At 42.5% G+C, this 17362-nt stretch overlaps 1 protein-coding gene across 1 annotated transcript in view; it reads right to left on the bottom strand.

Moving 5' to 3' along the window:
* Positions 1-314: 314 nt before the first annotated feature.
* The window catches only part of LRMDA (leucine rich melanocyte differentiation associated), a 685645-nt gene continuing 668597 nt past the window's right edge, over positions 315-17362 (bottom strand). The window contains exon 6 of the mRNA XM_058188088.1: positions 315-1017. Within this exon, the coding sequence (XP_058044071.1) occupies positions 988-1017 (30 nt within the window). The 3' untranslated portion in view covers positions 315-987. The remainder of the gene's footprint in view (positions 1018-17362) is intronic.

Genomic DNA, 17362 nt, shown 5'->3' on the forward strand with positions numbered 1-17362 from the left:
CATAAATACCGGTGTCCTTCAGGTAGACATTGTGTAATCATTGTGTTCAGTGGCTTTTATGGAACCTCTTTGGATAGATGTCTACATTAGACCTAAGTAAAGGTTGAGAGGATCAGCCAGTGACATCACGATTGCCTTAAGTGTATGCCTGGTTGGGGGCTTCCAACATCATATCCCCATTAATGTGCCCACTGAAGTGGTACCTATCCTCATTTACTTGCAAATGCATGCTTTCGAACTACTTGATGGACAGGAGCTGGAGCAAATGACAGGAGCTCACTCTATCATGCAGCAGCGCTTGGGTCTCATACGTGGGCTTGCTCATCATCGCCCCAGTGTCCTAACCACATGAGCCACTGAGCTCCAGCAAAGCCCCCAAAGGACTCTAGAAAGAGTGCAGAGTGCAACCAGGATGATTAGGGAACTGGGGACTAAAACATATGACAGTAGTGGGAACTGGGGATGTCTAGTCTAGTGAAGAGAAGGACCAGGAGACATGAAAACAGTCTTCCAATATCTGAGGGGCTGCCATAGAGAGAAGGAGGTCAAGCTATTTTCCAAAGGTCCCAAAGGCCAGACAAGGCATAATGGATGGAAGCTGACCAAGGAGAGTATCAGCCCTGGAAGCCATCTTTTACTCTGGATCTTCAGGGCTGCCACATTGAGTGTGGTGAGAAACTGGGAGGTGGGGTTGTATGGAGTTGGGGAGATATCTAGACTTAATAACATTCCTTTCTCAGAGAGTCAAGGCCATCTTGCCCTGCACCTGGACGGATGAAACTGGGAGGCATCTCCAGTTGGGACGGTGCTTGGATTGGACCATGTGATGGATATGTGGGTGCTGGGCAGGGACTTGGACTTTCCTTTGGGTGGGGAAAACCTGGAAGCTTTCAGATTCGGGTTTTCCCAGATGTGCCAATAGGACATCTCTAATAAAATGGAACTTTGAGGAACTTCCAGCCTCGGAGTCTTCTTTCGTTGGGGGTGTTACTTGGAACCCTGACAGAGAGATTCAGCCTGAAAATAAAAAGAAATTTTCTGACAGTGAGAACAATCAACCTATGGAGCAGCTTGCCTTCAGACATTGTGGGAGCTTCATCCCTGGAAGCTTTCAAGAAGAGACTGGATTGCCATCTGTCAGAAATGGTGTAGTGTCTCCTGCTTGGGTGGAGGGTTGAACTAGATGACGTACAATGTCCTTTCCAACTCTGTTATTCTGTTAAGAGGACAAATGCACTAAGTACACTGGTTTAGACTAAGACTCCTGCTTCAAAAGTTGAAGAAGTCATATCTTCCAGATAACTCAAAGGCTCTCAAAGTAAAGCCTCACATAGGTGTAGCAAGCACATGTCCCAAGAATGATAACAAACTACAGCTGTTCACCTTCCAGAGAACATGGCAACTTCAACTCAACTCTACAAGAGGGAGCATTTTACATTGCATGTTCTATTAGGACCTTGTGCATAGCCCGAAGCAGAATTACTGTGGTTCTGAAACATAAAATTAACCTTTCTGTTTGCCTCTCTCATCACTGAAATTAAAGTTACAACAGGTTTGACATTCCTGACAGGTTAAAGAATAACTGACTCAACTAATTGTTGGCTTTTTTTTAAAAAAAAAGAAGTGTCTAACAATGCCCATTTTCATACTTTGAATTCACTTAAATGAAAGCCCAAGAGGAGTTACGGGGGATTGGGGGGATGGAATGAATGTGTTTTCCTGAGACTGCGATCAAAAGAATTGTTTCATGATAGAACAGGCGATCATATATTTTTTTTAAAAAAATACTAGGAAAATTAGAAAGAAGTATGCAGTGTTTGTCCAACTGGCCAGCCTTGGTCTATAAATTATGTCGAATGTGACTGCAAAAGCATTGGTCATGGCTAAGCCATGTTGATTTATTCTTGGGCCACATGTTGAATTTGGTCACCTCTAACCACTATCACAGTGGTCGGTTTCAAATTTTTTTACTACCGGTTCTGTGGGTGTGGCCTGGTGGGCGTGGCGTGGCTTGGTGGGCATGGCAGGGGAAGGATACTGTAAAATCTCCATTTCCTCCCCACTCCAGGGAAAGGTTACAGCAAAATCCCCATTTCCTCCTGATCAGCTGGGACTCAGGAGGCAGAGAATAGATGGGGGCAGGGCCAGTCAGAGGTGGTACTTACCAGTCCTCTGAACTACTTAAAATTTCCGCTACCGGTTCTCCAGAACTGATCAGAACCTGCTGAAACCTATCTCTGGCTGCCACAAAGAAGATGGGGTCAACTTATTTTCCAAAGTTCCAGAGGCAGGACAAGAAGGAATGGATGGGAACTAATCAGAGGTGGTATTCAGCTGGTTCGGACCGATTCGCCCGAACCTGTAGCAGAAATCGCAAGTGGGCTCACCCACCCGCCTACCGTCCAGAATTGGTCTAAACCTGCTGAAACCCACCTCTGAACTATCGGTCTATGACAGCTCGCCGTGGCCAACTTGCCACAGGCAACTTTCTGCGGTCAACTCACCACAGCCAACTCACCGTGGGACAACTTGCTGCAGGACAAGAGTTACACTAATATCAAAGAAATAGTGGAATAGAATTATTAAGAAAAGGATGCCAAAGCAGGGAAAGATTGTAGAATTCTGTGTGATCAGCTCGCTGTAACTATCACCAAATTATTATTTTTTTCCAGTAAGTTCAGACCGCATTAGAGACATTTTTGTGATCCTATAAAGATCAGATCTGTACCCAATTAAGTAGGCGAGACCAAGAACTGCTCTCTTAATGATATTAAAAAAAAAACATTTTAATCTTGGGCATAACCCCAAGTTTGGGGACAAATCTGCGGACAACTTTCACTCTGTTTTAAGAATAAGATTGGCCATTACTAGTTTACCAATAAGCCGACATACGTCTTCAACAGCACGCTGCAGGAAGTCCTTGGTTTACGACTGCAATTGAGCCCGAAATGTGTGTTTCTAAGTGCGGCACTAAGAGAGTTTTGCCCCATGTTACAGCTTTTCTTGCCACCATTATTAAGTGAATCAGTGCAGTTGTCAAGTTAGTGACATGGTTGTTAAGTGAATCGGGCTTCCTGTTTTGACCCGGCTCCCAAACATGACAAAAACCTCTGTAGTTAAACAAATGCTCCCTTTATTAGTAGTGTCAGCAACCCCAGCAAAAAGTCTCTCTCTCTCACACAGCAGGCTAACAAGTTTGTCCGGCAGGGAGATGAATAGTTGTCTGCCACACCTATTCATCTCCACACCCTGCCTTTTATCCCCAGAGCTAGGGTGGGGCTTCGCTGGCAGCAGTGGGTCTTCCTTCCCAAGGACCAGCCCACAGATTTCCACTGCTCTCCTCTCCTCTGCCTTCTGCAATCCACGCATCAGGCACTAGACCCAGCTGTTTTTCCTCTTCCCCATCAGCCACCTCCAGACCTGGGGGCTGTTGACTCTCCATCTGAGGGCTGACGGACAGTCGAGGCTCCCCCTCTGTCTCTCTCTCTCTGCCAGCTCCATTCCCTGTTTCCCCTCAGAGCTCTCAGGTTGCCTTGATGCTGATCCTGATTCTCAGGCCTCCTCCTCCTCCTCCTCTGATTTGGCTGCTGGAGGGGCTGGCGGCCAACAGGCCACCACGCTTTCCCATTGACTTTGCTTATCAGAAGGTCGCAACATGTGATCACATGACCACGGGATGCTGCAACTCTCATAAATGTGAGTCAGTTGCCAAGCATCTGAGTTTTGATCATGTGACCATGGGGATGCCGTTCTAAGCATGAAAAATGGCCACGCGTCACTTTTTTCCAGGGCTGTTGCAACTTGGAATGGTCACTAAATGAACCGTTATTAAATGTAGGACTGTCTGTATTAACCGCTGACTGGAAAAGGCTCCTCAAAAATGCTTTCCGTTTCAATGAGGCTCACGTTATGACCTCTCTCCACAAAGCTAAATGAGACCGAGTGAATTCAACCTGGCAGAAATTCCTAGCAAAGGAAAAAGGGAATTAATCCGAGGATCTGTAACGTTCAGAACCTGAGTGGTAAAAAGCTCACTTCAGAATTGTTCAAATCAAACGTTTATTCGGTTTAGCACTCAACACACCTGAATTTTAATCCGTCAACTTCTCAGGAAGTTTCATTTACAGAAGGCAGCCATATATTATTTGCACACAATGTTGTACGGTTCCCCCCCCCCAGCTTCTCCTAACCAATAAATACATCTTTTTTGTTAACTCCAATAATCTCCTTTGAGAGGGGAAAAAAAAAAGGGCCCAGAGAATAATTAACTTTAATAGACCTTTTGTGAACAGAATGGCACACCAGGGTAGCAAGTATAAGTGAGCAAAATTTTAAATCTATCAAAGAAACAACAAAAACAAAAAAAAGCCGCAAGCAACAAAAATTATAGGTTCAGCTTTGCTCAGAGAAAATGTGTATTTCCAATAAATGTATAAAATCCTTTATAAAAAAAAGTGCACCCATTGAAACTTCAAACTCAGGCTGATTTGCTTTCCAAATCATGTAGACAGCACAGCTGTATGCAATCTTTAAACAAGTACAACCGTAGAGAAAGGCAGAGCGAAATTTAAGAGAGAAATAAAAACACGATCAACTAGCTTGTAATCTTCTTTGCTCTTATTCTGCTCTCTATGGTTGCATTAAATTGCCTGTTGAGAACAATGACATATTTGTGCTTTCTTAGGTGGAGTGACTGGTATTATGTAAAGATTTGGCTAACAGACTAAACTCACTTTCACACTGAGCAGGATTACATGCTGTTAATAATTTTTGGGATGGCCTGGGCGACCCATAATTCTGGAAAACAAAGCTTTGCTTTTGAAGTAACACCGAGCAATAGCACCAGTTAAGATTTTTATTTAAGCGTCTGGAACCACAAAGAGTTAGCCTTGAAGTATCGCTTGGACAGAAAGCCGTCCAAAAATGATTTATCTAGGCATATTCAAAACCCAGCGGTGAAGTTCTGGTTTCCTGACTTGAAGGAATGGCTTTCTGTGGCCATCCCAGCTGCTCGTAGTGGCAGATTTCGCTTATAAACCAAGTGATTTGTTTGCCTCCAATGCTTTTTAAAACATTGGTTTTCACTAACAGTTGCAGTAGGTCATAAGCAGAGGTGGTATTCAGCTGGTTCAAACCGGTTTGCCCGAACCGGTAGTGGAAATTGCGAGTGAGCCTGCCCACCCGCTCACCCACCCCCACCTCTATGCTGTCCTATTTAGGCACGTTTTTGAGGCCGGGCGCATGTGTGGTAGGTGCACGAGCGAGCAAAGCGCATGCACAGAAGGCTATGCACATGCGTGGATGGGGTGTGTGCGAACGAAGCAAGCACATGCACATGCGCGCTCACATTTTCTCATCCGGGCCTTCCCCAGAGCCCAGGACTGGCCCATTGTCCTCCCCAGCCTCCTCACTGTCCAACTTCGCTGCCAGCTCCACAGGCTGCTGGTGGACCACAACAGATAAATGATCAGGTAGACATACTCAAGGTGTGCTACATTCCAGGTGTGGCCTTACTAAGGATTTATAAAGCGGTACTAATCCTTCACATGAATTTCATTCTACGCCTCCTTTTATACAGCCATTAAGTAATTAATTAATTAATTAAGTAATGATAGATCATTACTAATCATGTTCCCCAGAACACAGTTTGAATCATGCAAGGACAGATCACCTTGGCAGCTGAACTAACTGGGCTGTTACAATTTCCATATGCAGATGTTCTTTGGATGTGGGGAGTTTTGCATTATTAGTTTGCAACAACCAGCTAATAATGCAATCTCTCCACAGTGCCCCGTTGCTTCTTTCTAGTGTGCCTTCCTTCTCAGAATTAGAAGCTATGTCATATCTAGGCATATTAGAGGAACAATTTATTGCTAAACGTCTCCATTAGCATTAGATAGCTACGTGAAATTATAGTTTGCCAAACAAGTACTCAGGGATTGGATTCAGTAAGAACACTTTGGTCTTCAGTTTTAATTAGTAGTCTGGTCCAAATTGCTTTCAGTGTAAACAATGACTGATAAACCCACCCTATCTTGGACAATTTATTACATTAGAACCCAACTGCCAACTGTCTGGCTGTTTTAATAAAAATCTATTTTGTAAAGTTTATGTTTTATTGCATGTAGGGCTCCCTTTATTGGTTAACATTTTGGAATTGTGGAAAAGGCTATGAATTTAGAAACTGACTGCATCCATATCATATTTAAAACTTAATGCTATTTTATTAAAGACATATGGCCCTCCAATGTACACATATTAAATGTCATGTAAGAAAAGTAGCAGTTTAAATCATGGTCAAATTCATTTTTGACCTGACTCAGGAGGCTTCCCATGTTCTGAACTATTTCTTTGTAAATCTGGCAGTTTAACCACGCTCATAAATCATTTTCAAAGCACACTATTTCTTAATTTTAGTGCATTAGAAGGCATTTGGCCTACACAGCATGCTGTTTGTAGCAGTTATGTGATCTACGCAGCACATTTATCTACACTATGCTGCAGGGGAGGGAGAAACGGTCTCTTAATTTATTTTATTTTTAAAACACAGTATTTACTTCCTTCCTTCATCGTACTAAAAAAAACCCAGTGAAAATAAGTCCCTTGATTAAATTTCCAGGTTGAAACTGACATTTCACTAATATTTTGTGTGGCTGGCTTGTACCCATTAATTTTCAGATTGTACGTTAGCAATACAAAAGCAGCAGTAATTTAATGCTTCAAAGGCCCTACAGGAGTATCTTCAAAAGGAAGAAGCAATACAGATTGCCAACTTTGTCAAACTCTGATGAAAAATTACATTTCTGCACCGCTGAAGCAGTCATATAACTGGGTTGTGTTGTCTTCATGACAACGCATAAGCAAACATTCATTTACCTAGAGGGAAGGTGAACCTCCCCTCAAACAGTAAACAGAAGAAAAAATAAAAACTGTAGACAAAAGTCTCATGCTATGTTCTGCCTCCCTTTCTGTCAATCCAGATTTGTTAAATCCAACTAAAATTAATCCTAGAAACTTTGCCATCTTGAAAGAAATGTGTGTTGTGGCCCGCCAGCCGCAGCGGAGCTGGTGGCAGCCTTGAACGATGAGGAGGTTGGGGAGGAACTTGGGCCAGTTCTGGAGTCTGGGGAAGGCTCTAATGGATGCTCTGCATTGGATGCAGTGATAGGGCCAGGGCCGTCCGACATTCCCCAGAGAGGGAAAGCTGCCTTTGGAGCAGGGGTGAAATCTAAAAAATTTTCCTACCGGTTCTGTGGGCGTGGCTTAATTGGTGGGTGTGGCTTGGTGGTCAGGTGACTAAATAGGCATGGTCAATAATAATAAATAATAAAAATAATAAAGTATACAAAACTTGGGAGGCACCGGTCTACTTTCTTTAAAAATAGAGGCCCGGTCTACCAATTGCCTTTTACTAATAGGCCCCGGTCTACCTTCTTTAAAAACAGACCCTGGTCTACCAATTGCCTTTTACTGACAGGCCCCGGTCTACCTTCTTTAAAAATACTACAGCGCTGATCAGCTGTAGTGCGGCCCTTTGAAGTGCCGTGGCAGTCATTTAAGGCCGTTTGCAGCTATATCACCACCGAGCGCTTCAGGGACAGAGAAGAAGAACAGTGAGGCGTGGGCAGTGGGGGGGGAGCCAGGGATTTTTGCTACCGGTTCTTTGAACTACCTGCCCCCATCGCTACCGGATCGCGCAATCCGGTCCAAACCAGGAGCATTTTACCCTGATTTGGAGGCTGAGATGAGTGAGGAGGAAGAAGAGCCGAGGCCTGTTCCAGATACACGTATGCGCAGAGCAGTTAGGAGAGGTGAACAACGGAGGACAAGGAGTCGGCTCAGGAAGCAAAGCACACATGGATGCTGAATGGCCCCTCCCTGGGTGGGGAACAAATAAAAGGAAAGGGGAGTGGTTGTCGTAGGAGACAACAGTTCGTATTTTTGAAGATTTTGCTCATTGTGTTTCGTGCATCAAAGACTGCTTAATTTGCAGCCTTTTGGCTGGGAGCTCACAGCCTTGTAATTTTCACAAGGAACTAATAAGGTCTGTTGCTGCATTTATCTCCTTTCAAGACTCTTGCTTGGATTTTTCGGTGGGTGAATGCCATTAATTCACAAGAGATTAATAAATAGGGGTTTTTTGTGACAAGGAGTCTGTTTCTTGCTTCTGCTAAGGCTGGGTCAGAACAATGTATATTTGCATGTAGATAAATATACGTATGTACCAGAAACCTAGACTCCACCCCTCCAAAGTAAATAAATAATATTCATCTTTTGCCTGTAAATTAAGATGCTCCATTTAGAAAAACAGTTGATCTTTAATTGTTTGTGGCCATGATTCTGTCACCCCTCCGACACCCCAAGTTAACCTGTTACATAGAAAAGCTGTTACATTCCCATCCTATTTTAAGTAAGTCACTCCTAAGGGGTCTATCACAATTGGCTGCATCCAACTCACTATGGAACAACTCACTGCCAGCAAGAGTTACACTAATATCAAAGAAAGGGTAGAATAAAATAATTAAAGAAAGAATGCAAAATGAGGGTCAGAATTTATTTATTTATTTTATTTATTAAAAAGGACTCAGGGCGGTTAACAGCCAATTTAAAATACAATAAATATACAATAAAAACAAAACTAAAAATTTATATAAATAGCGGCCAAATTTAAAACTAAGTACTATAAAAACTAAAACCCCATTTAAAATTACTTAATCAGGCTAGCCCAGCTCGACGGAATAAAAGAGTCTTCAGAGAAGAGAATGAAATGTAAATGACAAAAATTGAAAGATTTTAAATTTTATTTTAAGTGGATTAAAATGAATTGTTAAATTATATCCTGCGGTGAGTTGTCCCATTCCACTCCTGTGACCATGATCAATATTTTGATGTTCGTAAACATAAAACATCACTTGGTAAAAAAATGGTCCAGCTGGATCAGAGTATCAAGACTGAGCGTCAAACTTGTGGCATGCATCACGCACTGGCCACGGCCACCCCCTGTTTAGCTAAGGGGGAAAAAGTCGTGATACGTCACATGATGACAGTGTGTCGTGACGAGTTTGATACCCGTGATCTAGGCTTATCTTTGACAAAGACATTGACAAAAAATGAGTTTTGTTGTTATATATGTTGACTCCTGTGAGAATTCTAAATGTGGAAAGATTGGCAAAGACACGATGGAATTCCCACAATGCAAGAATGGATGGACAAACTAAGGGAGCTGGCAGAGACGGAAAAATTAACTTCATATATATTAATATATTTATAAAGCTTTAACCAAAGACTATCTACTATTGACCTCATCCCATTCCTAAGAGGTCTGTAAGGGGTGTGCATAAGAGCACCAGCGTGCCTACCATTCCTGTCCTAATGTTCCCCTTGATCATATCCAACTCGTATAATTATTTATAATTATATATACTTATATGTCGTATAGTTATTTCATGCTTATGCTTATATATACTGTTGTGACAAAATAAATAAATAAAATAAATAATATATATATATATATATATGAAACTTTGATTTTGGCTTTTGATGATTAGATTAGTCTGATGTTATAGAAATGGTTAATACTCACTAAAGGTGTAAAATAAAAAATTGAGGTTGTAACTTTATTTTGTATTCTACTGCACTGAAAAAAGTTGGAAATCACTGCTTGTTTTCCTTTCCCTTTTACCTCGAGTTCCCTTCCCCTGACTTTTTTTTTTTTTTTGCCAATGTGCTGCAGTGTACTTCAGCCACCAAAAACACCAATGCAATCCTAGGCTGCATTAATAGAGGGATGGGATCAAGATCATAAAGCCTTGGTAAGACCATACTGGGAATATTACATCCAGTTTTGGTCACCACGATATGAAAACATGTTGAAACTCTGAAAAGAGGGAAGAAAAGAGCAACAAAGATGATTAGGGAGATGGAGGCTAAAACATATGATGAACGGTTGCTGGAACTGGGAATGGCCAGAACAGTGAAAAGAAGGACTAGGGGTGACATGACAGCAGTATTCCAATATTTGAAGGGCTGCCACAAAGAAGAGGGAATCAAACTATTCTCCAAAGCACCAGAAGGCAAGACAAGAAAAAATGGAAGGAAATTAATATTGGGGACAATTAACCAGTGGAAGGTCTTGCCTTCAGAAGTTGTGGGTTCTCCATCACTGGAGGCTTTTAAGAAGAGACTGGACAGCCACTTGTCTGGAATGGTCTAGGGCAGGGGTCTGCAAACTTGGCTCTTTCAAGACTTGTGGAGTTCAACTCCCAGAGTTCCTCAGCCAGCGAAGCTGCCTGAGGAACTCTGGGAGTTGAAGTCCACAAGTTTTAAAAGAGCCAAGTTTACAGACCCCTGGTATAGGGTCTCCTGCTTGAGCAGGGGGTTGGACTAGACCTCTAAGATCCCTCCCAACTCTAGTATTCTAGTTCTGTGTTCCCTTCCCTATTTATTCCCTAGTTATCTTTGTTTTCTTTGCATTTTATAATAAACTTCAGTAAAAAATTAAAAAAAAGACTATCTAGACTTATTCTTTTTCCTAAAATGGCTAAGCAGAAGTCTACAAATGGGAGACCAAAAATTGAACCGTGGGAGCCAGTCTTGCTCACTGAGCTGACCATCAGGGTTAAACACCAGCTTTTTCTCACCCCTCTTCACTAACCATCATTGCTCAAAATCATCGGAGTCCCTCTGACTCCTCCTGATACTCGCGGGGTAGACATACAGATGGTCTCCAGGATCACCCCGATGACAGCATCCTCTACAATTGGTCTGACTTTTTCATCCGCACCATTATCCCAGCCATGTAATGGCAGAATGGATAACCATAACTAGAAAGTCCAAACGTTGTTCTTTTTTTAAAAAAAAAATCCGAGAGAGATACCAGCTGTTCTCCTTCCCCCCCCCCCCCTTGTGTATATTAGCTTGGTTTTAACTGTTCCTGATAGCTCATTTAAGTGACACGGATAAAAGCCAGAGTGCTCATTCTCAGAAGTCCAAACTTTCAAGATGTATATCAGCAGTGAAGGATATAAGGAGCTGGAAAAATGTATATATTTATCTTAAGGTTCAGAACTGGGTATTACATTTTCTTTTAATGTTCTCGGGATTATTGATTTGCTGCAGTCTAGAAAGGCCCTTTCTGTTTGACACTTAAAAAAAAGCACATGCCCCAATGAATGAGAGAGATTTCAAAGTAATAAAAACAAGGAATTCAGAGCAGAGGATGATACTCCCTTTCATGAGCCCCCTTGAGTTGACCTATCGCTGTGAAATAAAAGGAAGAGCTGGAAATAGTGATTATAAGGCAAGCTGTCCAAAGACAAGTTGGTAGGAGAAGGAAAGGCAGAATCTGGGGGCAGAGTGAAAGTAGGAATCAGCCTTGAATTCCTATGTAGTCACAAATCCAACTGTCAGTTTTGGAAGGCAATTTTCTTTTTGCTTCTTAACTGCCACATATTTTAGCTGGGGAAGTTGGGAGGGGGTTGTTGTTGGAGCAGTAGAAAGTTAGTCATAACAACATTCCGTATTCAAGGACTTTTGCCTGCATCTGATGGAGACTGCCTGAAGACTGTATCCAATTGAGTGTGAAGAGTTGATTGGACAATGGGTGTGAAGCAGGGCTGTGAACTGTCAACTGGGTGTGGAAAACCTGGAAGCTTTCGGTTTCGGGTTTTCCCAGCTATGCCAACATGACATCTCTAATAAATTGGAACTTTGAGGAATCTCAAGCCTCAGAGTTTTATTTTGTTGGGGGTGTTCCTTGGAACCCTGACACCAACCTTCCTTGGTCCTTTTCTATCTTTACCAGGTGTGACCATTAGTGGAGAAGATTCCTGTGTATAGGCTTTTAGCAATAAACCAGCTTCGTGTGTGGACCTGGTCTTTCATGCCTGACAGCTCAGGCGTTTCTGGATCAGATTGGAAACCATCCTAGGGGAGACACTGGTTTTGTAGTTTCTATGCCCATAGAAAGCAACGGGAACCACTGTACATTCAATTGAACAATGATATCTACAACATAAACACAACCCTTTTGTTGTGTCTGCGCCCCCTGAGCCAAGCCTCCTGCCAGAAAGTGACTTGGAGCCGGGCCCCCTGCCAAAAAGTGACTTGGAAAGTGAGGGGGAAGGGCCGTCAGGACTTACCTCGGGAGCACCGGCTTCCCTGGCTCAGCTCCAGGAGCCAGAGGCAGGCCAGGTGGAAGAGATAACGAGGCCTCCGTCCCCTGACTCTTTTCCCCCTCAGGCCACGCCTTCAGACCCAGCTGATGGCAATCAGGCTTGGTTGGACCCTAGGTTTCATAGGCAGGAGAGGAGGGAAAAACAGAAGCAGGGGTGGGGCAGACCTAGGAAGTGCTGAGTCATGGAGCTACACCCCACAGGATATAAAGGCAGCAAGAACTGCTGTGCCTCTTCGTAGCAGGCAAATCAACTGATTAACTAAGAGCTGAAGTTTGTTCCTGGGTGACTCATCGGCGTCGAGGGAGATAACAGAGACACTTGGCAGACGCTCGATATTTTGCTGCTAGAGCTGATAGTGCCGGCTAATTAAGCCATCGCTCGGACGGAGGCGAAGGAGGACAGAACATTTTTATTGTTTGACTTTACAAATCCTGCTTTGGTTTCAATCTGTACAGGGAATGATTTTACCATAAAACATTTTCAATCTTTAAAACCCTAAAACCCCTAAATATTTTCAAGTTCCTCTTTGCTTTCTTGACTAGAAGAATGCTTCTTGCTCATGCAGGCATATGTCTACAAGTGTATTGTGTATACGCACATGTATGTACGTGTGTATGTAAATACATCTATAACTGTCTGTCTGTCTGTCTGTCTGTCTGTCTGTCTGTCTGTCTATCCATATCATCATCTTCCTACCGATCCTACCTACCTACCCACCCACCCATATCTGTATCGCTCTATATCTCTGTATCTAAATCTCTCTATATCATCCATCCATCCATCCATCTATCTATCTATCTATCTATCTATCTATCTATCTATCTATCCATCCATCCATCCATCTATCTATCCATCTCTCTATATCTCTCTATATCTATATCTCTGTATCTAAATCTCTCTATATCATCCATCCATCCATCCATCCATCCATCCATCTATCTATCTATCTATCTATCTATCCATCCATCCATCTATCCATCTATCTATATCCATCTCTATATCATCCATCCATCCATCCATCCATCCATCCATCCATCCATCCATCCATCTATCTATCTATCTATCTATCCATCCATCCATCTATCCATCTGTCTATATCTCACTATATCTATATCTCTGTATCTAAATCTTTCTATATCATCCATCCATCCATCCATCCATTTATCTATCCGTATCCGTATCTCTCTATATTTATATCTGTATCTAAATCTCTCTATATCATCCATCTATCTATCTATCTATCTATCTATCTATCTATCTATCTATCTATCTATCTATCCATCCATCCATCTATCTATCCATCTCTCTATATCTCTCTATATCTATATCTCTGTATCTAAATCTCTCTATATCATCCATCCATCCATCCATCATCCATCCATTTATCTATCCGTATCTGTATCTCTCTATATCTATATCTCTGTATCTAAATCTCTCTATATCATCCATCCATCCGTCCGTCCGTCTGTCCGTCCGTCCGTCTGTCTGTCTGTCTGTCTGTCTATCTTTAATATTGTACTAATAGATCAGAAAATCTAGTCCAGCATCCAATCTCCAGCAGGGACTAACTGAAACCCTACAAATAGAGCATCTCAGTCTGTCTCCTTACACTCTCTAGAAATCATGGTGTGATGTGATGGCATCAGCTGTTATTAGGCTGTTAGGCATGAGGGATGATGGTGGCAGACTCTGAGATACTCTGCAGGTGAAGGGCTGCAAGTTCAACCTCTTTTTCATGTCAACATGACTGGAATCACCCAGAGAAAGAGAAGGAGAATAGTAATTCAGTGCCCCCACTCTCAATTACTTGAGCTGGTCCAGAAGGAGACCGTAATCAATGATTCACCAAAGGTCATCAGGCACGATCAATACTGTCTATACATTTGTGCCTAAATGTTCATCCCAAGCATATTTACTTCTGCTGAATGCCATGTTGGCTTGTTTTGCAACAGCCTATCTCTTTTGTTGTTTTGTTGAGCAGACCATTATTTTAAAAAGATTATTAAAAGTTCATTAGCAACAATACTTTAATGTGCATATCTTTCCTTCCTCTGGATAAACTCTGGGGGGAAAAAATACACCTGTGCTCCTCCAAAAGGATTTAACTCTTAGAAACTCTTGCAAGAAAAGAAAATAACATAGAACATCGAATATGAACAGAGAATATAGAACAGAGACGAATAGAGTTGGAAGGGACCTTGGAGGTCTTCTAGTCCAACCCGCTGCTTAAGCAGGAAACTCTGTACATTTCAGACAAATGGTTGTCCAATCTCTTCTTCAAAACTTCCAGTGATGGAGCATCCACAACTTTTGAAGGCAAGCTATTCCATTAGTTAATTGCTCTCACCGTCAGGAAGTTTCTCCTTAGTTCTAGGTTGCTTCTGTCCTTGGTAATGGTTAGTTTCCATCAGGAGTGCTATTCAGCAGGTTCTGGAAAACCAGTAGTGGAAATTTTGAGTAGTTGAGAGAACCGGCAAATACCATCTCTGTCTTGCCCCAGAGTTTTTTGTGTGTTTTTTTGTTTACATTTATACCCCGCCCTTCTCCGAAGACTCAGGGCGGCTTACAGTGTATAAGGCAATAGTCTCATTCTATTTGTATATTTTTTTTTTACAAAGTCAACTTATTGCCCCCCCCAACAATCTGGGTCCTCATTTTACCTATCTTATAAAAGGGTGGAAGGCTGAGTCAACCTTGGGCCGGGCTCGAACCTGCAGTAATTGCAGGCTCTGTGTTCTAATAACAGGCTTCTCTATTGCCTGAGCAATAGAGTGGGGAGGGAATGGAGATGTTACTATATCCTTCACCCAGAAGTGGGGAGGGAATGAGGATTTTGCATTATCCTTCCCCTGGAGTGTGGAGGGAATGGGGATTTTGCAGTATCCTTCCCCTGCCACATCCACCAAGCCACGCCCACCAAGCAACACCATGCCCACCAAGCCACGCCCACAGAACCTGTAGTAAAAAAAAATTGAATTCCACCACTGGTTTCCATCCATTGTTTCATTTGAACATTGATCAAGGTGTCCCAAACGTGGTTTTCAAAAGGTAACTGGACAGTTGTAACTGAACGATGGGTAATGGAAAGATTTATATTCTTTGCAGGCGTTTGATCAAGGTATTCCCCAAATCTAAAACTCCAAGGGCTTCTCTGATATATCTACTTAGACGGTTCATCATAGTCTTAAACTCAATATGTCTAAGACTACTACACCCGGCTCCTTGGAGTCCCCAAGCTTTTCTTCCTTGATCTGTTTATCAGTTGACAAGATAACCATCCATCTTGCTGAACAGAGCTTTCAATTTGCTCCTATCTTCTGTATTCAGACCTGAACTGGCAAAATCACTCAACTTGCTCATCACTCTTAACTATCTAGTTTTTTCCCCTCCACAGTTCCTTCTTATCCTCAAATAACATACAGTTCTTTAAACTGTATGTTGGTCTGCCAGTATCTCTTTAGGGTTCTAGAATAAGTGGGATCAGAACATTCAATGTGTTTGGGTTCTGGATTTTGGAATGGTTTGGAGAGGTATTAGAAGAGGTGGGCTTCACCTAACTTAACAACTGGTTTGCCTAGTGCAGAACCAAAAATGCGAGTTTGTGCGCATATGCACACTTCGCTCGCACCTTCCGTGTTTGCGTGCAGCTTCAGACACACAGCGATTTCATGCATACAGCTTTCAACACACCTTCTTGGGCAGCTGCGGTGAGTAGAGTGGGCGAGATGCAGAAATCAGCTGGGCTGCGTGGGCAGGGCAAGCAAGCCAGAGAGTGAGATATATAGGACGGGATAGCACCAGGGTGGGTGGTCGGGCCCAGCTGGTGGTCAGAACTGCTGGTTCGTGCGAACCGGTCTGAACCAGCAGCAGCCCACCTCTGGGTATTAGGGACAAATTGGATTCTTTAAGACTTGCAGTGACTTCAAGGGACCCGAGTTAATTCTTCAAAGTCATAGAATGCCCTCACAAAATAGATCCTGATGCCAACTTCTTTCATTCTACCACAAAAAGCCTTGTTTTGCCCTTAAACATATTCACGTTTATGCCCTCCATCTAGCCCATGGGTGTCAAACTCGCTGCCTCACGTTGATGTCATGTGATGTATTGTAATTTTTTTTGCCTTGGGGGGGCGTGGCCTGCAAATGACAAATCCGTCCCTCAGGCCGCCATTTTGATACTCCTGATCTAGCCTATCTTCAACTTCAAAATATCTCATTTTCTCCCCCCCCCTTTTTTTTAAAAAAAATTCTTATTCATCTTAAGTAACAGAGTTCCTTTGGTCATCAATGAAACCAAAAAAAATGAAATAAAAAATGCAAAAGAAATGCTCTGGGCAGGACACAAGATGGAGGGGATCTCCTTTGAGTTTGAGATGGGTAATGACAACATGCAGACTATGATAAGTTTATAAATCAATGTAATATTTTCTCCTCCCAGTCTCACGAATGGAATTGAGAAGATTTGAGAATATGCCTATTATTTTAATGTACGCAAATACATTTAACCACCACACTTGTTTTTTACAACACAGAGAAAAAGAAATAATTAAGATCTCCAGGCAAGAAGTGTTGAATTGAAGATGGCTCTGCTAAAAATGGACTGACTGCTGCTGTCAGTCTCCACTCGCTACAAGTTTATTGTTTTATTGCTCTGAGTAGTCTGTCTCCTGATTTATGCATTTACTGCTTTGCTTGTTACAGCTGTTGTGGTAAGGGGTGGGGGGAGGAGTGCTGGAGGAGAATTTGAGAGTTTTCTTCAAATGTGTTTGTGAGTTGGAAGGCGGGCTGATAACAGTCAAGGTTAACGGCCCGAGCATGCCAGAGGTATGAAACCATCTGAAGATGCACCCATGTGCCACCTAGGGGGGATGTGGATTGGACAAGACTGACTGGACTACAGGAAGGAGGGCTGGGGCATATTTCTTATATGTGTATTCCGCGCCAAATACCTCAGAGCTTGCTTTCATTTTGTTTGCTTTCAGTTCATACTCAGTAGAAGTACCTTTCTCTACAAACAATGGAGTTGGGGTTTTTCTTTCTTGAGTATTGAAAGGAGGCATTCCTGACAGCTGCACAGCAAAGAACCGGATCTTCATAATGCCTCCCTGGATAAGGTGAAGATTCGAGATTGCCCATAAGTGCTCCCGACAGTTGCTCTTCATGAGGAGTCTGCAATATTTTTTTTTC

The sequence above is a fragment of the Ahaetulla prasina genome, chromosome 6 (assembly GCF_028640845.1).
Source record: "Ahaetulla prasina isolate Xishuangbanna chromosome 6, ASM2864084v1, whole genome shotgun sequence".
Lineage (NCBI taxonomy): Eukaryota > Metazoa > Chordata > Lepidosauria > Squamata > Colubridae > Ahaetulla > Ahaetulla prasina.